General features: G+C 38.3%; 1 protein-coding gene across 2 annotated transcripts in view; it reads left to right on the forward strand.

Moving 5' to 3' along the window:
* LOC109070898 (cellular tumor antigen p53-like) overlaps window positions 1-6,348 on the forward strand; it is an 82,362-nt gene extending 76,014 nt beyond the window's left edge. For both annotated transcript variants that reach the window (XM_042760852.1, XM_042760853.1), the window contains exons 7-11: window positions 4,492-4,601; window positions 5,438-5,562; window positions 5,665-5,738; window positions 5,842-5,945; window positions 6,073-6,348. In XM_042760852.1, the coding sequence (XP_042616786.1) occupies window positions 4,492-4,601; window positions 5,438-5,562; window positions 5,665-5,738; window positions 5,842-5,945; window positions 6,073-6,145 (486 nt within the window). In that variant the 3' untranslated portion in view covers window positions 6,146-6,348. The remainder of the gene's footprint in view (window positions 1-4,491; window positions 4,602-5,437; window positions 5,563-5,664; window positions 5,739-5,841; window positions 5,946-6,072) is intronic.
* Window positions 6,349-23,883: the final 17,535 nt, after the last annotated feature.

A 23,883-nucleotide genomic window follows, 5' to 3' on the forward strand; every position in this document is an offset into this window, starting at 1 on the left:
GACTAAAACTCTTAAACGACTTTTCTCTCTCACAATAAGTCATGGCAATCGATGTTGGTAGGTTTATGTGTATCGCAGCCATTGCATTAATCAAATGGGATGTGTATATTTAGAAAAGCAGCATGGAGAACCGCTTCTGAAACATGGCACGGCTGGTATAAATGCAAGCTTTGACTAGAGTGGCCGCGATCAGCTCCGGTCGCCATGTCGGAGCCATAATGCTCCGCAGACGTGCAGTTTAGATAAGGGGTTATCCAAGCATTAATGGCGTTTTTACATAAGCCATGTAACCTGTAAATGTGGAAAAAAAGTTTCCATTGCAGTTTTGCGAAATATTCCTTTTCGCAATTTCGCAATTTCAATTTGCACAATTTGAAGAGCAATGGAAACGCACCTATGGGATCATCAGTGACAGCTTCCTCCGATCTGTTTCATTCATTGTAGACAAGGGGCGCTGATCCTCACGTGTGAAATGAATCGAGGCGCTGCGGGGCAAGTGAAGCATGTGGGACATGTTCAAGCTTCTTGCTGCTTTTCTTCAGAGTCCAGCAAGGAGATGATCTTCGCGCTGAAAGATAAAATTCTGATGAAATGGCTCTCAGAGGTGACTTGTTTAGCATTCAGCTCTGCCCGTTTTAGCAAGCTGAAACGCCATTCCGATAGTTTTCCGCGTTTCGTCTCTTGCTGGAGACGGCTGATAGTTTCCTGGGTTGGGTCCGTTGCTGGAGCGGCTGAGAAGGCTCTGTTTTCATTATACAGTGCGAGAGCTGCCTCTAGTGGCTGAAATCACTGACAGCACGTGCTGTTTGTTTAGACACGTGACGCTGCACGCTGAACAAAACGAGACACTTTTAAGACAGAAAATCCTGCCATGCCTCAGAGTGCCATTCACATAGTTTTCCATTAAATTGCATTATATTCGCCCCGAATCGTTGTTAATGTACATAATTGTATATTGAGCATTTCCATCGAAACGTTTGTCTTTCTGTGGCTCTAATAAAGTCTGTATGCTTCATTTATAGAGCTACAATATAGATCGCTCTTTCCGTTTGCTCTGTTTTTAAACACTGAACTTCAAATTATCTTTACCTCATTGTTCATTCTTGTAGTCAGCTTGTGTTCGTTTGGTGAATAAATAAACAGTTTTAGACTGCTGCTTGAGTTGAACACGACACGTCCGGAGTGTGTGTGATACCGGTGAGTTCTCCTAGACACAGCGCTGCTCTTTTATTTTGATTAGACAATCATTAAGTGCTCAATAATAGAAGCAGTTAAAGTGCGAGAGTAAACATTGTGATGGTTTTATTGCAGGGCCCTATGTTTTGCGCGATGCAGAAAACACGGATGGAATCGCGGAATTCAGTCATAAAAACAGAATTCACAGAAAATCATTAGGCTTCTTTAAGAAAAAATAAATTAAGTTTTATGCTTTCAAATAATTAGACATGCTAAAACAGAATTTGGTAACGATAAAAAAAATATGGTGAGAAAAAATAAAACATTTCATAGGGCCCTAATCATGTAATTTTTGTTAAACTTTTATTAAACTGATTTGAAAATGTGTAAGTTTCATGATTTTATTTAATTAGACTTTATGATTAATTAACTTTAACTATTAAAAAGGAGTGGAGTAAAATTAAAATGGAAAAAACAGAATCCAGAAAAATTTAAAAACAGAATTTAGAAAAAATTAAAATGGAATTTAGGAAAAAATTTAACAGATTTCATGGGGCCCTATTAGAGTGTGGTAATTTCAACATTTACTATTACTATTACTGTTGTTATTATTATTATTATTATTAGTATTATTACTAATACTACTTTTTTTTTAAATAAAGCACTATTTTAGTTTTTTTTTTTTTTTTTTTTTTTTTTTTTTTTCAGTATTCATTTTAAAAACTATCGGTTAATTAATCTGTATCGGCCAGTGTGGTCCAACCTAGCTATCGGTATCGGCAAAATCCAATATCAGTCGACCTCTAATATTTAGAAGCGAATCTGACCAACCAAGAATTCCTTTCATAGGGTCATGGAAAAAAGTCACAGAAGAGGAGCAGCGCCAGATGCCCAATATTCACCCTGGACATCATATGCTCGCAGACACAAAAAAGTACCAAACAATACATCAAATTTACCTAAAGAAATTCCTGTACATATATTAATGGTAAAAATTATTTAATGCAAAAAACAAAATTCTGATTTCACATGGAACTACTGGTTTTCTCCCAATAAGTTAATATACAGCCTATTAAAATGATGCTGTAAATAAGAATCTGAAAAGAAAGAAGCTTCAAATAAATATTTTAATGTGTGTGAATAAATCCAACCACCCCTATAGATTTAAGTTTCACTTTCCATAATCCGTGACCGACAGAGGAGCATCTTGGCAGCAGTGATTTAAAACTTTAAAAAGACTCAAATGGACCCTTTTAACAAGACTGTGATGACGCGTTTAATGGTCATCAGAATCGTACAACCTCGAAAGTGTGTATGGTTTTTTTTTTTTTTTTTTTTTTTTTTTTTTTTTTTTTTATGTATGTACATTTATAACACTATTCTTTGTATTATATCACCTTTGCATCCAAAAAACAGTTAACACTATTGCGAGGTTGTTTCTAATGCAGCATCTATGATGAGGGATGGTAAATTTGACATCGTTCATCTCTTCTGACTGCCGTTATCAGTCTCTCAATTTTTTTTTCCTTTTATTGAAAGTCATGAAAACGCTATTGTGGAGTTTTTCTTTTGCTATTTGAGCAAATGAAAATGCAAAAATTATATTTGTGGTACTCTCCCATTCACTGCTCTTCAAGTTAACCCAACTATGATGGCTTCCTCTGCTGAGAAACCCGGAAATGTGAAAAAGGTCCAATGACAGGCAAAAGACTGGATTTTTTTCGATCAGGTAGGGCAGTGGTTCCCAATCCTGGTCCTGGAGAACCCCCAACACTGCACATTTTAGACGTCTCCCTATTCAAACACACCTGATTAACTCATCAGCTCATTAGTGAATACCTCAAAGACCTCCAAGACCTCAAATGTGTGTGTCAGATAAGAGAGACACCAAAAACGTGCAGTGTTGGAGGTTCTCCAGGACCAGGTTTGGGAAACACTGCAGTAGGGTACAAGTGATTTCAAAACATTTCGGCTGGTTTATACATATCGTGTACATATTATTTATCTATAAGATGCATTTGGTTGAGTTGCGCTGCAGTAAAGCACTTCATTGTAGTACTACGGTGATTATCTCTTCAGCGCAACAACAATGCTCAGTATTAATAACTATGACTGGGACTGTCATATACATAATTATAATGAGAACACCATTATAATAAAACGCTGTACATTTTTAGAATTTAGTTGCTGTGTTTCTGCACGTTGTTGCATGAAGAATGCGTCCACAAAAGGAGTTCATTCAGAGCCATGCAGACACGTTCATGTGCATTCGGGGCCTTTTGTGCATATAGCCTATAAGTCGTAATATTAACATTTATGTTGTATAAATAATGAAGCTTATTCTATATGAGATAAATGATTAGTTAAATCCCTTTGATTAAAAACCTGCTGTCAAATGCTTAATTTTGCTGGTCATCTTCATAGCGCACAGCTAAAAACATGAATGCAGAACATTGATAACTACTGTCATATAACATTATAATGAGAACACTATTATAATAAAAAGCTGTGAATTTTTAGAGTTTAGTTGCTGTGTTTCTGCACATTGTTGCGTGAAGAACACATCCACAAAAGGAGTTCATTCAGATTCATGCATTCGGGGCATTTTGTGCAGATAGCCTATAAGTCATAATATTAAAGTTATGTTATATAAATAATAGCCATGGTGATATTGCCACCTTGTGACAGTTATGGTATGTGCCATTTTATAAGATGCAGATTTAACGGCAAAAACAAAATCACTCAGGTTGAAGCATAAACAAAGGTAAAACAATAAAACACAAAAACACACCCACAACCACCTAACCAAACCAACAAAACAAAAAAAAAAAAAAAAAAAAAAAACTGAGCTGAAAGGAAGGATTTAGAGTAATAGCTTCACAAAAAGGATAAAACAAAGCAAAAACAAAAAGGGAAATGGCTATGACTGAACTCCATCCATAAATCCCTTCAAACATTTAATATTAGCAAAGAAAAAACACTTTATTTGGTCATCATATAAATAAACATTGACATGTACTGTGTATGACATTTGTTTTGAAATTAAAATAGGTGAGTTAACAAACCAACGTAGACCAAAATAATCAGCTCCAGGTATGGAAATATACTCCCAAAGGCCAGCAGACATAAAAGGACCAAAAACCTTTAAATCCACTAAGTCCTGTCCAAACTTCTGACTATTCAAACAACATAGTTAGCAGTGATAGAGTCAACAACTAAATATATATTTGACACCACCTTCTCAGTGTTGTTTTAGTGGTGCCCAAGTTGTGGATAGATAACTTTATTGTTTGTATTTTGGCTCTGTCCATATAGCTGGGTTCAGTGGTAACCACCATACTACTGAACTTCATGTGCAACAGCAGCTGTATGGGTGGGATGAATAGGAGGCCAATTCTCACCATACTGACCATGGAGACATTTGAGTGAGTCCCTCTCTCCTGTTTTCTCTTATTTTGTCTTTTCCTTTCCATCCTTGGGTGTTGTACAGGTTTCTGGCAGTAATGGAGATCAGGGGCCGTATTTACAAAACATCTAAAAGTAGCTCCTAACTTGCCCAAATCCTTGCCTTGACTAAATCACATATAATCCTAAAATGGCTGCTTCTGGCAATCCATCTTGAAATGTATACATTTTAGAAACATTTCACGATAATTTCCTTTTAATTTAAATGTCCTTCTTTTCAAGTACAAGTTGGGCAAGAATTAACTGCTATTCTTGCGGGCAGTTTGGTTTCCTTGTATGTTGAATGCACAATGTCTTACTATCAGCTATCAGCCATGATTATTCTAGTCTGTTAATAAAAGGCTGCTTATGCATATCCGCTTATTGTTAACGAGATGCAGACGTGTAAGAGGCTGACAATTAGCTGAACATATACTTAATTAGCCTACATTTTAATCTGTATTTGAATATGCCAACAATTTTATTTTAAAAGTCCTTGAATATGGAAATATGATAGCTTGTTGTACAATATTTCTATGATTAAATCACTGACAGAGACCCAATCACTGTGGGCATTGTTAAGAACCTTGTTGATATCAACTATAACAATGAGGTTAACCTCGCCCTTTCTATTAGCTTAAGATTTCTCCCTATTAAGTAAAAGTAGGTCTCAGCATCTTTGTAAATGGGTTTAAAGAAGAAAGTCTTACCAAATAACATTTACTGCTATTTGGGAGAACTCTTAAGTGGTAAGAGAGAGAATGTTTTGTGAATACGGCCCAAGGGTTGACCGTTTGGTGGTGTTCTACATTCTCAGGGGACAGGTCCTTGGTCGCCGATGTTTTGAAGTTCGAGTGTGTGCATGTCCAGGCCGTGACCGCAAAACAGAGGAAGTCAATCTGAAAAAGATTACTGGGGAGACAGTAACTGGGACAAAGAGAAGTAAACAAAATTAAATATGGAGGAAATAAGACTGATAACTGCCTCAATTGATGTCTAACCCATTAAGTAATATGTGCTATTTCTCAACCCTTTTTATTACAGAAATTACACCAGAGGATCAAATTTCGGATCAGTTAGCTGGACCTGAATCCACTGATGAGATTTACATTCTTCATGTATGTAACATTGGAATATTTATAAGTTACTTCCTTTATAAAAAGACATTTCATGAAAATAATTTTTGATTATTCAAAGGTTTTTATTGTACTTGTTTTTCAGATACGTGGGAAGGAGCGTTTTGAAATGCTAAGGACCATAAATGCTAGTTTGGAGCTTATGCACATGATGCCTGTTGCTGACCAAGAAAAGTACAGGCAAAAACGGTATGATTCCTGTCAGACTTTTTGTGGGTCTCTGTTTTTGTCCCTTTTTTTAACACTGCTTAATATTTTGTCTTTTTTTAAAATACCAAATAAAATGTTTGTAATTTATATTTAATCTCTTCCGTAGAAACACCTTAAAACTTGATCAAGCCAGTCTGCAGCCGAAGAGTGGCAAAAAACGTCTAAAAGATTCAGACTAAAACGGCTTTTCATTTTGTTACTTTTTCTATGCACAAAAATCAAAAAGTCTTCTACTAGCTTTTCTGAAGATGGGTGTGTAACCTGTGAGTTCAAGGTGTTGTATATAGCGAACCATAATTTCTTTCAAGAACTTTTTTTTTTTTTGCATGCCCAATATTTTTTATTTTTTATAATTATTGAAATAAAATGTTTTGTAATGTAACATTTCTCTCTCGATTTATCGATACTTGCACTCATATAGTCTGACTACCTTGTGAAACCAATTTTTACATCTTTTTTCTCATGCAAAGCTTTACTTGGTTTCTTTTATATTTACTTTTGTAACATTTTGGAAATTCAGCAAGGATATTCATAAAAAATAAAAGAATTATGAATAAAACATCCTAACAAGGAGGGTTTCTTCAAAGTTCCTTTAACCACTTTGCTGTCAAAGATCGTCAACGACCCCAGATTATTATTGTTTCACTTTCACAGCACGTTAAACATCACACTCTCTTACTTGATCTGGAGAAACTGTGCATCAGTTGAAAGTTTAAAGATTATAGCTTCGATATTTGGCCAATGTTTTGATAAAACTGTTGCAGTGACAGTTATTTAGTTTTTTATGTCAGGAGTACAAAATAATATGTATGAGTTATTTTTAGAATAGAAATTCATCAAGCATTCATATTCGGTCACGTCTGCAGTGGTTTATTTATGTTCACATAGATTCACTGAACAGCGTCAAATAGGGTTTATAGTCAAAAGTTGCACGGAGATATATTTACTGATGTTTACTTCATATTTCTTCAGACAGAATCATAATTTCTATTCATTTTCCACTGATTTACGTGATCTAATGATAATGATCTGCTCCCAGTGCTGTCTCTGTTTGTATACGTGTACTCCGTGTGCGCGCTGCCGCTGACAGAGACCTGATTCGTCCATCGCTTGTCTATCATAACTGTGCATCATATCCTGCCCCGTCCTACCCGTGATGCATTTCCTGTATGCTTCCGTGTTGATATCTGACCACAACAACACAGAGAAACCTCTGTACCCACGAAATATCCAAATAATAAACACACGAATACGTTAGTAAATGGTTGGTATGTGATTTTCTTGAGATTTGGGGCATTTTTATAACAATATTAAAAATGTACATCTGAAATGCTAACTTGTGCAGCGATGTAAAAGGCTATAAATAGCATATTTTTACAACAGTAAACAACCAAATTCCACATGTGATCGCAAAAGGAAGTTATTACAAACACTTTAAAGTGACTTGAGTAAAAGTGTACTAATAATTTCATAAATAGTCTTATGTAGCTTGATGCTAACGTTAGTTCTAATGCAGCTACATAGCAGGTGCAGTTCTTCATAATGCATTTTGTCATAATAATTCACGTAAGGTCGTAAGAAAATGTTTTGTTGTATTTTTATAGTAAGGCTTTTGATAATACTGGGGTAAATGTATACTGGGATTGAAGCAATGTGGCTTGGTAAACCTTCACATGTGACCTTGATAGGAGATAAATACCAATATTCACTAAACCTATGAGTACTCATAATGTTTTACCTCTTTGGTGTACAGTATGTAGCAGTGCATTGCTGCCTGTTTCTTTTGATTTGGTAGACTGCGGCTTCATCCGAATCCACATACTTCCCTACTGTATAGTAGGCAAAAAGCAGTAGGTGAAGTATGTCCGAATCCTTAGTGTTCATAAAATAGTAGGTGAGAATTACCTGTGTGGTGTAGTAATTCTCACAAGATTCAGATGTACATATACTTAAGTTGCACCCGAATATGCCTACTTACCTACTGTATAGTAGGAGAAAAAAAGAGTATATGCAGAAAGTAGTATGTTCGAAACCTCTGTTTTCATAAGAGTAGGCAAGAAATCCCCGGATGTCCTACTGCTTCAGCCCAGATTATGAAGTGTGCATCCGATGGACACTTCTCTATCTTAGGTGGGAGGGGGCGGAGAACAGCAACAAGAGTGTTTTCAAATGTGAGTATTATAAACCATAAACATGGTTCCTTGTGTTAAAATTGCATTTGTTGAACTACTCTAGAGTGAACTGTTGTTGAATTGTCATAGGTGTAAATACACTAACTGTATAGTATACTGTATTTGTGATTTTGCTGTAAAAACATGTTTTACTGTGTATAACAGCGGAGCACCAGTAATACCAGTAAGCACACGTACGTCTCCAAACGTAGTTGCTCTGCGTGCTTAATAAACAAATTCCAGCTTGTCCAAAATGCAGTAGCTACAGTTCTTACCAGTTGCACCTCCAGGATTTTTTTATAGGGTGGCCGAAAGGGGCCAGTAAAAATGTTAGGAGGGCACAATACAAAGACAATAATTTTTTGGCATTACCATTACTTCTGGGGGCCGATAAAGTTATAGGCTTCAAGTGCAAGTACCATCATGTTTATTTGGAGTGCAAACTAATTTCAAATAAGAGTAAAGGTGGAAAAGAAAGCATACAGGTGCATCTCAATAAATTAGAATGTCGTGGAAAAGATCATTTATTTCAGTAATTCAACTCAAATTGTGAAACTCGTGTATTAAATTCAATGCCGCAGACTGAAGTAGATTGTCTTTGGTTCTTATAATTGTGATGATTTTGGCTCACATTTAACAAAAACCCACCAATTCACTATCTCAACAAATTAGAATACTTAGAATTAGATTTAGAATCTGAGCCTGATCTCATGTACTCAAGTACCTCTGAGTCTGCACTAAAGGCCATTCTTCATCTTCCATTCATCTTCCTCCTCACCAAAAGAAAAAAAGTCCTTCTCATTGGCGCTGCTGTGTGTGGCAACTTCTGTTTTTATTCTCAGCCGGCTCTTCATCATGGGGTAGATACTAAAAAAATGTTTAGTGAATTGTTGGCCTTCTGGAAAGTATGTTCATTTACTGTACAGCTACTCAATACTTGGTAGGGGCTCCTTTTGCTTTAATTGCTGCCTCAATTCGGTGTGGCATGGAGGTGATCAGTTTGTAGCACTGCTGAGGTGGTATGGAAGCCCAGGTTTCTCTGACAGTGGCCTTCAGCTCATCTGCATTTTTTGGTCTCTTGTTTCTCATTTTCCTCTTGACAATACCCCATAGATTCTCTATGGGATTCAGGTCTGGTGAGTTTGCTGGCCAGTCAAGCACACCAACACCATGGTCATTTAACCAACTTTTGGTGCTTTTGGCAGTGTGGACAGGTGCCAAATCCTGCTGGAAAATAAAATCAGCATCTTCAAAAACCTGGTCAGCAGAAGGAAGCATGAAGTGCTCCAAAATTTCTTGGTAAACAGGTGCAGTGACTTTGGTTTTCAAAAAACACAGTGGACCAACACCAGCAGATGACATTGCACCCCAAATCATCACAGACTGTGGAAACTTAAAAACATATTAGTCTGAGCACTGAAAGCAGTCCTGTAGTGCTGAGGTAGCAACATCTGGCCAAACTGTGATGAGTTTTTGAACTGGTTTGGCGAGTTTCAGAAGTGGTCTGTATGCTGGAATTAGCATAACATTATCAAATGGCCAGAGTTTTGAGATCGCAGTGGATGTGAAGGACTATAATGAGATATAAGCATGCTCAAGTACTGAGGAGCTAAACCATTCAGGGCTTTATAAGTAATTAGCAAGATTTTAAAAAGTATTCATTGTTCAATAGGGAGCCAGTGCAGAGCTGACAGAACTAGGCTAATATGGTTGTACTCACTGGTTCTAGAAAGAATTCTAGCTGCTGCATTTTGGACCAGCTGGAGTTGGTTTATTAAAGGTATACTCCATCCTAAAATGAAAATTTTGTCATTAATCATTTTACCCCCATGTCGTTCCAAACCCGTAAAAGTCTGTTAGTTTTCGGAACACAATTTAAGATATTTTGGATGAAAACCTGGAGGCTTGAGACTGTCCCATAGTAATAACAAGACCGAATAGAATCTTACTGCAACTGGCTTGAAAGTTTATATTATAGACTAACATAAGTCATCACCACTATTATCCTCTCTTCACACACAGTCTTTGGTCGAGCTCATGGATCGCTGGTTTGCATTCAGAAATATAAGCGCATCGACGTGAGAGGGATGCAGCCTTGATCTTTGCCTTATGACGGTGTTGCCGGCCAAGGAAAAAATTCTTTCACTTGGTGTACTGGTGACAGGGACAGCTAGATATGATATAGCCAGCTTGGATAATCGAGGAAACCAGTGTTCATTACATGCCCACCATTTGAGAGGATTCCCCATGGTGGGAATGTCAGGCATCTGAAAATAATCTTGAATCTCATCTTCCTTGGTAGTTGGCTGCTTTGTCGTAGGATTGCAGCTTTTGTAGTTACATCCAAAGAGCTCCTCGAGATCAGCCTTGAGTCTTGGTTTTTTATGCTCACTGGGCAATGCATTGGTTGTCACATTGCAGTCGGCAACTTCCTGTTCACCTGTTCTGACAGTGAAATATGCATCAAGAAGTGGTTTAAAAAACATAAACAAAAAATAACGTTTAAACGTTAAATTATTAGCTCACCTGAAGTTTCTGAATGCTTTGTCTCGTTGTCGTACACTAAATCGGCAAGATGGGCTTTGGCATCCTCTCTGGCTTTCTCTGGTAGAAACAGCAAATGCTTAAACCGTGAATCCAACATGCATGCGCTAATAGGGAGAGAATTGGCTACGGCTTCAGAATCCAGTTTACACCACATTAACAACTGTTTCCGAACCATCTTTTTGAACGCCTGAGTGGCTGTGAGATCACCCACGCTGGGCGCAGAGTGTTTTCTGTCAGATTAAGAAGCACTGAATATAGAAAGGACAGGCCGACGTGTAGCTCTCCACACGACTGTTGTCGCCTTTGCTAGCGGCCTCAGTATGGGAAGCAGCTGTTCAATCAGATCAGACTTTATACCCAGAGTTTTTCGATTAGTTACCGTTTCGTCAGCGAGTACAGTTTGCACTCGTAAAAGCCATCCAACATATCGAACGTGGAATTCCATCTAGCACAGTCACTTTGAAGTTTTCTCCCTCTGATGGATAGTTGCTCCTGACGTGCTATCAAGGCGCAGGTCGCCACTGAAGAGTGAAGGAAGTGACTGACGACGCCTCACAGCATCAATGGTCTTCGAGACCACAGGTAAATCCAAACCTGCCTTAACTGCAAGCTGTAATGTGTGTCCGCTGCAACCAATGTGGCGGGGCAGGCCTCACAGATTTCCATGGCCAAGTTCATATTGTTGGCGTTGTCATGAACTGTGCAGAATACGCGTAACTCCCACCCAATAATGTTTTCTGTGAGCTTCTGTGTAATGTTGACAGCAGTGTGTCTCCCTGGCATGATAGTGGTGCCTAACACCCTTGATTTCAACTCCCATGTAGTGAGCCGTTATTGTTATATATGGGTCCATGGTGCAAGAAGTCCAGAGATCAGTTGTGAGGGAGATGTTCTTGCTTTTCATTTCAGACGCGTTGTCTGCTTTTAGAGAGTCATATTTGTGGCCAATTATTTTCCACAGTGTAGCTTTCGATGGGACGGTGTAACTGGGTTCAAAGAAGTTGATAATTCCCCTGAATCCCTCTCCTGAAACTGCAGAGAGTGGTCTTACATTCTTCACTATAAAATCCACAAGTAAATCTGTTATTACCTGTCTTCTCCTCTCTGTAATCAGGCGCTTACAGAATTCACCTATGCTCATTTGGTCGGTGGTGTGCGTCTCACTAACATTTGCCTTTGTGGTTGGGTGTTTCGATCATAGGTGGTTGTGCATAGCTGTTGTACTGCTGTTGTATTTTAATGTTGTCTTACAGAGTTGGCAAATTACTATATTTTTGTCATCCTTGATGAAATACTTCAATACATCTGATGCGTGGTGTCTATTGATGACGTTCAACATTTTGAATTAGCCTGTTTCACAATAACGTCAACTTCCGCTTTCCCGCAAAGATATGTATCTGTAATTAATTTATACATTTACACTGGAGACTTCTCTAGAAAATGAGGGAAAAACTTGAAATATGAAAGGCGTTAGTTAAGAGTTAAGACTAATAATGTTAATTTAATGTTAATGCACGCTCGAGTAGTCAATTCCGACAGCGCCGACTAGTGGTTGAAGTACTACTCGACTAGTCTATGCAAGCCCTAATATATATATATATATATATATATATATATATATATATATATAATATATACAGTGGGTACGGAAAGTATTCAGACCCCCTTAAATTTTTCACTCTTTGTTATATTGCAGCCATTTGCTAAAATCATTTAAGTTAAAAAATGTTCCTCATTTATGTACACACAGCACCCTATATTGACAGAAAAACACAGAATTGTTGACATTTTTGCACATTTATTAAAAAAGAAAAACTGAAATATCACATGGTCCTAAGTAGAGGTCGACCGATATATCGGGCCGATATTTGTCATTTTTTAATATATCGGCATCGGCCGATATCCGTGTTTAGTAGCGCCGATTTAAATCCAGGCACGTCGGCGGGCAGCCCCGTGTTATTGGTGCGGTGGAAAGTGCTGCTACCGCATGTGAAGGACCCCAAGCCAAAACTTTTGGAAGATTCAACAACAGTCCTGGGAGATAAAGGTAGTCAGAGAATTCCTCTCTGTAAATGGGGTGGAGAAGGTGGCAGCTCTCACAAACACTGCAGCGTGATTGAGGGCTCCGTTACTCCGCCCCGCTCACAGACAGCAGCGTGCTCAGAGAGACAGCTGTCCTGGAGCAGCAGAGAATGGTGAAGGACATTTGTTCGGAAGCATGGTTTGATGCAGACAATAGCCAGGTTTCCATCCAACTCATTTGCATTTAGGGATGTCAATATTTGATCATTTCCATGATCGATCGTCATTTAAATGAACAATCAATGAATAAGCTTAATGCTGCAAAATGCGTCTGCAGCGGTATTATTATGTGCAAAAGCCACACGGAAAAACTTTCTCACCCGAATGAAAGGGGTTTTAGTCTGAATAAAATGCTAGTAGCAGGACTGTAAAATGAATATGTGATTACGATCATTTGATAAAATGAAGGGAGCACGCTGTACATTTGAGATCATTTTACTTTGTTGTCTGTTTCCCGTCAAGGAGACCGCTGAATGCGCCTCTTTAAATGGTTTCGTGGTGCTCGTTGTTGTATTTTAAAACGCAATTGCAATGTTTTCAAATGACACTATTAAAAATAAAATTATCCCAAACGTAACTGTGGCGCATGTGGCTGTGCTGCGCAGTCAGTGAACCGCTTTTTTCACATTAAACATTTTATGCGAGTATTAATGACCAGTACTTTATTTGATCCTGTTCTGCAAAATGTTAGATTTTAAATTTTTGCATTCCGGTAGCCAGGCCCTTTTTGTTTTAAAAAATCCGGCATTTACAGTGCATTAGATCGTGACAGTGGGTGTGTGGGTGCAGACGAGGACGAGCGCGCACGGGTTTGGCTAGATGTACCCACATAGCAAACGGACTTGGCCCAAATGTGGCCTCAAGCTAGCACTGCTGGCCTCCTGTCGGCAATGGCATGTACCCTTTCAGCCAGAGCTGGGCCATGTGTGGCAATGACGGCAGGGCGGGGATCCGGCAAACAATATGAGGGCCGATTGTTGGTGGGAGGAGTGTGGCCCAGATCAGTCAGGTGATATGTGGCCCAAATCAGGCTATGATCTGGCAGCATATTATGTGACTCATGATAAACAAGATGCATGATAATGGTTAAATGATCACATACATTTTTAACAAAGTGTAGTATTGTTAATATGTAGTCTTTGAAATGGCAAGTCAAAACAGAATGAAACATTATCATTTCAAAATTATATTATTATTCTTGGTACACATAATCTTAGAATCCTTACATGAAAAGAGAGAGAGAGAGAGAGAGAGATCATTTAACCATCATGTAATAATTATCTGGTTTACCATGAGGCACATCATTATTATTAGTATGCTGTCATGCACAAGCATTAAATAAAATGATCATGAAAGTATTTTATTTTTTATTTAAATCCTCTGTATCCATGTGATGCTTGGTGTGAGGAACAGAACAGATCCAAATTCAAACCGCTTTCGTCGGCGATATGTATCTCCTTCCTCTGTAACTATAGTAACAATTTAAAAACGTGCCTTAATAAGTTTTACAACAAGTTTTACGGCAGCGATATCAAACGCTCATTGGCTCTCGCCGGTTTCGTCATAGATTGCGACATGCCGTGTTTCCGGTGATGCGTGTTTTGAATGTGGAACGCGCGCCTTAACAGAGTGGATCGGGATAGTATTTTCAGCGTTTAACAATTTAGATTATTCCCTGCTCCTCCTATTATATTCTGCCAGAGAGGACTGCAACTGCAATGTATCGTCATTTGGACTACTGTGGTACTGCTCTTTGACACACCTGTAATAAATTATTATGATTAAGTTACATGTGTCTATCTGTGACGTTTCTCTTATAGAATGCATTCTTTATATACTCACTCTTTATTGGTAGATTTGTTCTTTATAAAAATAAATAGAAAAATCAATGCAAAAGGTTTTTTTTATTTATTTATATATTTTTTTATTGCACAGTTACATGATGTGTGAGTTTTAAGTCTGATTTTCTATTCAGTTTAATGTACTTTATTGGCATAGTTTGTGTGTACATTAATGTACAGATGTGGGCCGGATCTGGGCCAACACTATGTTGCTGTCTGGTTTACCAAAGCATGTCACAAAATGTATAATTGTGATTATAGCAATATACAAGGCAATAATCTGAAATATTAAGATTCTGTATTCCCAGACAGCAATATAGTGTTGGTCCAGATCCGGCCCACATCTGGCCCGCATGAAATCCAACAAACTGCTTGCTGTCTGGGTTTGGTCTGGGCTATATAAGGCTCAGGTGTGGCTCAGATTTGGAGATTCTGGTTTACTTAAAGCTGAGAATTGGCACCAATAATAAAACCTGTTTTGGCCCAGTTCAGGATGATTAACTGGCTGAGATTCGGCCTGGTTATGGCCCATGTGTGGCCCTTGTCTTTAATCCAGTTCTGGGGCCACTTCAGGGCCGTCATTCTTTGCGGCACTTGGGCTGAGGGAAAAGTGATTGTGTGGCCCGGATCTGGGCCAGAAGACATTTGCTATGTGGGTGGAGGTTGTTGCTCACGCCTCGTTCTGCACATATCCAAATGTTTCCATATTCGCAATGTATCTGAATGTTAAACTACAATATATATATATATTTTTTTTAATGTAAACTAGACGGAAAAGATAATCCTCTTCACATGAGCAAAACCGTCCTTGGCATAACAGCAGAGTGGACCAGTCTATTTAAACTGACCAGTGTAACCTTTTATATGTTTGGTTGACTGTACTTAATCTTAAAAATGAACAGACTGCTATGTAAGTTTGAAGTTAGAATGCACTGTAGATGTTCTGTGTCATTTATACCAAACACAAATGTTGCTGGTTGCTAGTGTGTTTGCAGCACTACTATTATTTATTTTTTATATATATTATTTTTTAATATTTTTTCAGTTTAATTGATTTGTTATTTATAAAATTTTATTTCTTTTATTTAAATGTATATTTAAGTTTACATTTATGTTCCAACAAACTTGAAAAATTCTGCTTGATAAATGCTCTACAACTTTTATGTAAATGATTGACTTTTATATATCTATTACCTGTTTTATATATTTAATACTTGGTCAGTTTATTGATTTGTTTGGTTAACTTTAGATATTTTTTTTTTATTTGTAATACCGTGCAGTGCACAAAATTAAGATTCGAGAGATGGTTCAAGTCAGTGCTCAATAAATGATGATAAGTTTAGAAATGTTGTGCATCCACTTATTATTAGCAAAGAGTATAGAAGCCCAAGAGGCGAAACTCTGTTGTGTTATGGGTAACAGTCTGTAGATGGCGCTGCGGAGGCGCGGCCGCCATTATGGACTGAAAGCTGCTGAAATCGTTAGCGCCAGTTTGCTATAATTTTGTATAGAAATCTATACAAAACTTGAACTGGCTAGTAGCTGGCTAGTAGTACACTAGTTTCTGAAAGATGGTCAGAGTTCTTTTTTGTTCATGTGTGCATTTGCTAGATTATACACCTTTTTGACTAATGCTTCCATTCTATGTCAATGCCTCTTCTCTCACAAAAAGAAAAAAAAATACAAACAAACTTCTCAAACACAAATGCACACACAATAGATGGTGGTGTCTGATTAATTACTGAGATCTTATGGCACCACTTCCATTTTAGTACTGTTTATAGTTCATGTGTGCACTTGCTAGATTGCACATCTTTTTTTTGTACCTTTCCGTCTGTAATAGGACATTCACAGATTGTTTTTGTTCTTGCCATTAAAACGTTCACTCTGTGCACTTTCACTGAAGATGTTGAAAAACAAGTTGTTAATATTTTTGTGAAATTCTATGTAAAAGATGAACTGTCTTTAGAAATGCTCATTTATAATTTTTATTTATTTATTTATTTTTCCAAATCATATAATATATGGTGATGTTCACTAATGTCAAAATCAACATTTGAATAAATCTTATTACTGTGTGTCTGCCTATATATATTATTTCATGAATTTCTGTTATTCATATAACAAGGAAAATGCATAATAGAACATAAATATTGATATATTAAAGGTTTGCAGTAATTTTATAATTGTATCTTTGCAAACCGTAACTTTAGGCTAATGAAGCCGGTTCGGTGGGGGACATACCCTTACGAAAAAGTACTATAGGAATCTTATAGTATTTTGGGACAAAATATTATAGTAATCTTATAGGAATACTAGGCCTATAGTAATTTGGGACATACTACAGAAGTACGATAAGACTACTATAGAAATACTATAGCAGCTTAAAAATATTATAGAGGTATTACAGAACATCACAGAAGTATGTTATGTTCTGTAATACCTGTATAATATCCTAGAGCCGCTATAGTATTTCTATAGTAGTCTTATAGTACTTCTATAGTAATATTTTGTCCCAAAAATGCCATGCATAACCGACACAGACTTATATTTTCTATCATTTAACGTCGGTCATCCTCATTAATGTATTTTAAATTTTCATATTTAGATATGACGGCCAGAAAAAATTAAGTTATGTTAAGTTTTTGTTATGTTAAGTTTTTCAGTGCCATTGACTCCCATTATTTCTCTGCTTTTTGCTTCAGTTTTCAGTCCATAATGGCGGCCGCGCCGTCACGTCATGGGGCAACTGTTGCTATGGAGCGTTCGATTGAGTTTCGCCTCTTGGCTTCTATACTCTTTGTTATTAGTGTGACATTTTAGCATGCAAATGAGGGGGAAAACTTAAAGATATCGGCCCTAAAAATCGGCAGCACATATCAGCCATCGGCTGACCCTGACCTCTAAACATCGGCATCGGCTATAGAAAAACCCATATTGGTCGATCTCTAGTCCTAAGTATTTAGACTCTTTGCTGTGACACTCATATATTTAACTCAGGTGCTGTCCATTTCTTCTGATCATCCTTGAGATGGTTCTACACCTTCATTTGAGTCCAGCTGTGTTTGATTATACTGATTGGACTTGATTAGGAAAGCCACACACCTGTCTATTTAAGACCTTACAGCTCACAGTGCATGTCAGAGCAAATTAGAATCATGAGGTCAAAGGAACTGCCTGAAGAGCTCAGAGACAGAATTGTGGCAAGGCACAGATCTGGCCAAGGTTACAAAAAGATGTCTGCTGCACTTAAGGATCCTAAGAGCACAGTGGCCTCCATAATCCTTAAATGGAAGACGTTTGGGACGACCAGACCGCCTCCTAGAGCTGGCCGTCCGGCCAAACTGAGCTATCGTAAAAAACACCTGAAGGACTCCAAGATGGTGAGAAATAAGATTCTCTGGTCTGATGAGACCAAGATAGAACTTTTTGTCCTTAATTCTAAGCGGTATGTGTGGAGAAAACCAGGCACTGCTCATCACCTGTCCAATACAGTCCCAACAGTGAAGCATGGTGGTGGCAGCATCATGCTGTGGGTTTTTTTTTCAGCTGCGGGGACAGGACGACTGGTTGCAATCGAGGGAAAAATGGATGCGGCCAAGTACATGGATATCCTGGACGAAAACCTTCTCCAGAGTGCTCAGGACCTCAGACTGGGCCGAAGGTTCACCTTCCAACAAGACATTGAGCCTAAGCACACAGCTAAAATAACGAAGGAGTGGCTTCACAACAACTCCGTGACTGTTCTTGAATGGCCCAGCCAGAGCCCTGACTTAAACCCAATTGAGCATCTCTGGAGAGATCTGAAAAATGGCTGTCCACCAATGTTTACCATCCAACCTGACAGAACTGGAGAGGATCTGCAAGGAGGAATGGCAGAGGATCCCCAAATCCAGGTGTGAAAAACTTGTTGCATCTTTCCCAAAAAGACTTATGGCTGTATTAGATCAAAAGGGTGCTTCTACTATATACTGAGCAAAGGGTCTGAATACTTAGGACCATGTGATATTTCAGTTTTTATTTTTTAATAAATCTGCAAAAATGTCAACAATTCTGTGTTTTTTTTTTTTTTTTTTTTGTCAATATGGGGTGCTGTGTGTACATTAATGAGGGAAAAAAATAAACTTTTTTTTAGCAAATGGCTGCAATATAACAAAGAGTGAGAAATTTAAGGGGGTCTGAATACTTTCCGTACCCACTGTGTGTGTGTGTGTGTGTATGTGTGTATATATATATATATATATATATATAATAGAATTTCTTGGTAACACAGCAATTTAAAAATATATATTTTTTCTCAGGTAACCTAAAATGTGCATTTTTTTTTTAGTTACATCAATGGTCAAGTCAAATATAAATGCCATATTTAAGTTAAAAGTTACAAACTTTTTTGTGCCCTTGTTGTAAAGGTCTGGTATAAAGAATGTTTTTATTCAGGTGGCTAAAATGTCTCCCCAATAGAGAAAAGTTTTGCTCAGCAAGAAATTGAACATTGAGCTGTCACCCCACACTTTTACCAAGTGTGTGGATGCAGCTCTGGCTCCCCTCACACTCCAGGGAATCCGCATTCTAAACTATATTGACGATTGGTTGATTCTAGGCTCAATCAGACCATATGGCGGTTCGGCATCGAGATGTCGTCCACACATAGGAAAGTGCTGGGGTTAAGGCTAAACACCAAGGAGAGTGTGCTTTCTCCAGTTCAGAGGACCACTTATCTTGGCGTGGTGTGGGTTTCGACGATGATGCAGGCACATTTTTCTTCTGCTCATATCAATTCGATTCTTGCAGTCGTGAACAGTATCACACTAGGCCAGTCACTCACTGTGAAACAGTGTCAGAGACTAGTGGGTCTGATGGCAACTGCATCCAATGTCATTCCTTTTGGCCTGCTGTACATGAGACCCTAACGGTTGTAGCTCAGGACCAAAGGGTTTTCCCCGGCAACTCGTTTCAATTGATCAAGATCACGTGGTGATGCCTTCATGCCTTAGTCATGTGAAAGAAGCCTTGGTTCCTGTCTCAAGGTCCCATGCTGGGAGCTCTTTTTCATCGTGTAACGCTTACAACAGGTGCTTCCCTCATGGGCTGAGGAGCAGTCATGAGTGGCCACACTGCCCAACATGTGGCACATAAATTGCCTGGAGATGCTGGCCATGTTTCGGCACTGAAACACTTCCTATCAGACCTGAGGGGCCATCATGTGCTTGTCCACACAGACAACACTTTGTTGGTCTCCTACATCAACCACCAGGGGTGTCTGCATTCATGCCTATTATGCAAGTTGGCACACCATATCCTCTTGTGGGCTCAGGGAAAACTCCTCTCACTCAGAGCAGTTACATCCCTGGCGACCTCAATTGGGAAGCAGTTTTTGGACCTTGTATTCTTTCTCGATGGCTCCTCTTGGGAGATTCCCATCAGGAGGGACCTTCAAACTCGAGCGGGCAGCAGGATCATTCATCCCCACCCCGTTTCCTCCATGGTGCTTTGAGGCTGAAGCCTGCACTACACACTAAAGACTCGGCATGGGATCTGGGGCAGTATGTATAAAGCCACTCAAGAGTAAATTTTTTGTCTTAATATTAGAGTCATTTGCCAATGATTAGGAAATGATTCGTTTCAAGCAAGTTCGGAGCAAGCCCCTCCCTTCCTCAAGCCTACTCTGCTCTGATTGGTCAGCTGGCCAAACCTGTTGTGATTGGCACAGAGATGAGTCCTTGAGCCAGTTAGCCAGCGCTACCATTGACAAAGCACCTTTACATAAAACAATAATATAATCAATCCGTTCTTATAATGACATAAAATACAAAAACACTTATGCAAGTGAATCGTGCCCACAGCTAAAGTTTAGCTGCTAAACTGTGAACACTAGGTGGATACGTTAGCCGAGTGTTAACGTGACTAACTGATTAAACAATACAGTGTGTAAACCAAAATATGTCTACTGTAATGTTTGAAGAACGACAGACAAAAGACGCTTGGTCTTAACTTTTAATCAGAACGCAGAACAGTTGTATCACAGGAGCACCAGCCGAAATCACGCATCTCTCCCGCATTAACCCTGTAACTGCCAGTGCAGCACAATAAACAGCAGTTTCACAATTATTATAAAGTCTGTGTGCTACACTACATTCTTTATTATTAAACAAAGTAATTAGAACAACGTCAGTCTACAATAATCGACATATTCTTAGGTTCACTGCGAATTTTTAGAACTACTTCAGTAAATTAAATTAAAATTAAATTAAATTTATGCATTTAGCAGACGCTTTTATCCAAAGCGACTTACAGTGCATTCAGGCTATCAATTTTTACCTATCATGTGTTCCCGGGGAATCGAACCCCCAACCTTTCACTTCGTAACGCAATGCTCTACCACTTGAGCTACAGGAGCACTAAGACAGTAAGCCAGTAATATCGTACTTTACCTGGAAACCTAAAGCTGCACTAGGTATACATCACATATTGGCACAAAAAAATTATATTTTGAGCACTCAATTGAAAATGTACACCTAACGTATCAATCGTACTACTTATAGGTCGTGGTTCAGAGAGCTTGTTAGTCCAAATTAAGAAGATTAGAAGCCAACGAAGATAAAAGCCCAGATTAGAGAAGCAGTTCTTGATAAAATGACAAGCACACAACAAAAGGCTCGAATTGTATTTCTGTAGTATCCTTGAATACCGCGTCTTCTCAACATGATGTAAACGCACTAATAGCAAAAGTGTTTGTGGGCAGATCAGACTCTGTTCGTATTTCGCGGCAGGTGATGATTATGCAAATGTGTTACCCAGTGACATACACCGGTAACAGGCAAAAGAGTCGAAAATATAAGGACTCGTTACGGCGATTCAGAACCGACTCTCTCTTTTGAGAGACAATATCTTTATTTATCATGCACTTTTTTGATTAACAACTTTGCAGATTGTTTTCATTTAAGGATAGCTACGTTATAAACTGCAAAAGAGAGATTTTTCAAAAACCCATATGACCTGCTCTTAAACTGCAGAAATAAAAGTTAAAATGACTCTGCGTTTCTTGGCGACTGGAAAAATGCAGCAATGCACCAGTGATGACTTAGGGCCATCACAGTCCACAGTTAGCAGGGTCTTAAATACCACTGTTGCTGCACTAACCACACCAGACATAGTAAGGCAGTTCATTGACTTCCCAACTGACCTTCAAACTATATGGCAAAAGCAAGCAGATTTTATGAGGATTGCAGGTTTCCCTGGAGTTGTTGGAACCATTGATGGCACCCATGTATGCATCATTGCTCCAACTGTAAATGAGGAGACATACATCAATCGAAAAGGATTCCACAGCATCAATGATCAAGTCGTATTTGATGCCAATTACAAGATCCTCGATCTTGTGCCAAAATGGCCAGGGTCAACACATGATGCTTGGGTTCTTTCCCAGAGTGGCCTCACTGGGTTATTAGAACAAAATTATGTTCGCCCTGGATGTCATCTGCTGGGAGACTTGGGTTACCCTTTTAAAACACTGGCTTCTCACCCCTTACAGAAGACCTCAAGGAGAACAGCAGCTCAATTATAACAGGTACTGTACTGGACTGAACTGTAGACAAGATACCAATTTTGTTCAATGAGTGCGTTCTTGACTTATCTGACCTATGTTCTTTTATTGTTTTTGTGTCATGAAGAGTACACAAAGTAACAAGACCCATGGTGGAGAGAGGAATTGGACAGCTGAAAAGAAGATTCCATTCCTTCATGGAGAGAGTCGACATTCACCTGACTTGTAGACAATAAGCAACAACGAACTAATTTTTCCCTACAAAATTTTATTACACAAAGCATATGTACAATCATTGAGTATTCTTAATTCTTTTCAGTTTTAGTGTGTAATATTCATTTTGAATTTCAAGCAACTTAATTTGCAATTTGAGCTTTTTTCTTTTAAGGGACTCAATGTCATCCTCAGTGGCTGCGCCCTGTGCAATTCCAGTGTGTTGTGAGGCAGAAGGCTCATCTGGAGGGCACAGGGCATCTGATGTACCGGCTCCAGAGTTATCCACACTACATTCACATGCAGAAAATATTAAACTGTGCAAACATGTTTATTCAATTCGATGTGGTGATTGAAATACTATCAATTTATTAAAAAGGCACATTACATGCATACATTATTACATGCATAATTTTCTTCTTACCATCTTTGTAACTCCTTCAATTTGAGAAGTGCAGGGTCTGGGGCATCTGGAATGCCACAAATAGAGGGACTGGCCGTTCCAAGTATCTCCTCTACTATGTCGCCAATCTCAGACAGAGGTTTACATGGAGGGCCCCCACCTGTTTGACAAAAACTCAGCTGCTGACCACATGGAGACAATCATTTAATATAAAATGGTTTAATAAGCTAAAATAAAATGTACCAGTGGCTCGCATGCTTTCTTTATATGCTGCAATTTCCTTGCGTGTTGTTGCCAACACATTGTACCACCTTTTCTCACAATCCTCTGCTGAACGTCTTGTCCGAGGAAATGCTGCATTTACTGTCAGTACAATTTGGTGCCATGCGTTTTTTTTCCTTGCTTGTTTAAGTCGGACTGAATTTTCCTCTTATCACGTCCTTCCATTTAAGGACTGACTGCACTAGAAGATGATTTTCTTTCTTGGACCAGTTTTTTTTTTAGCATCCATTTTTTAACAATTTGCAACTTTTGTCTTTCCTTTATATACAGCTGTGAGTGCAATTTTGAATTATGTAGCTACTTAAATAGCATCACATTTGTCCATTTAATTAATGTGTTGAAACGCAATTAAAATTTTGTGAAATAAATGCATGTACTTATTTGTAATTCTTTTTGCACAAAGCAAAAACGAATTATTCTAAATAAATTAAAATATTGAAATAATTGTTATGTCTTCATTAAATAAAGAAATAATTGTGTCATGCTGCTGTGACCTCACCCTTGCAGGCTCACTATTGGCTGATGCAGAGCTTCAGGGCAGCCATTTTGGGTTCACATCATTGTAGTCCTTAGTTCACAGCACTTATGTCCCACTTCAGTCAGCACTTAAGAATCAGTCTTATACTTTACTGAAAGTTGCTTTTAGCTGCTTTATAAAAGTCTCCTACTCTTAGAAAAGTCCTACTCTTTACTAAGTATTTTTTGACAAGTCAAAGCTTAAGATTATTCTTAAGAGCATTTCTTAGAAGTTTTATACATACGGCACCTGTTCTTTTACAACATTTACAATGTTTAGCTTTAAACAAATGCTCCTTTGTTGCTGTACTGTAAATGG

This window comes from Cyprinus carpio, chromosome A7 (assembly GCF_018340385.1).
Source record: "Cyprinus carpio isolate SPL01 chromosome A7, ASM1834038v1, whole genome shotgun sequence".
In the NCBI taxonomy this organism is placed as follows: Eukaryota; Metazoa; Chordata; class Actinopteri; order Cypriniformes; family Cyprinidae; genus Cyprinus; species Cyprinus carpio.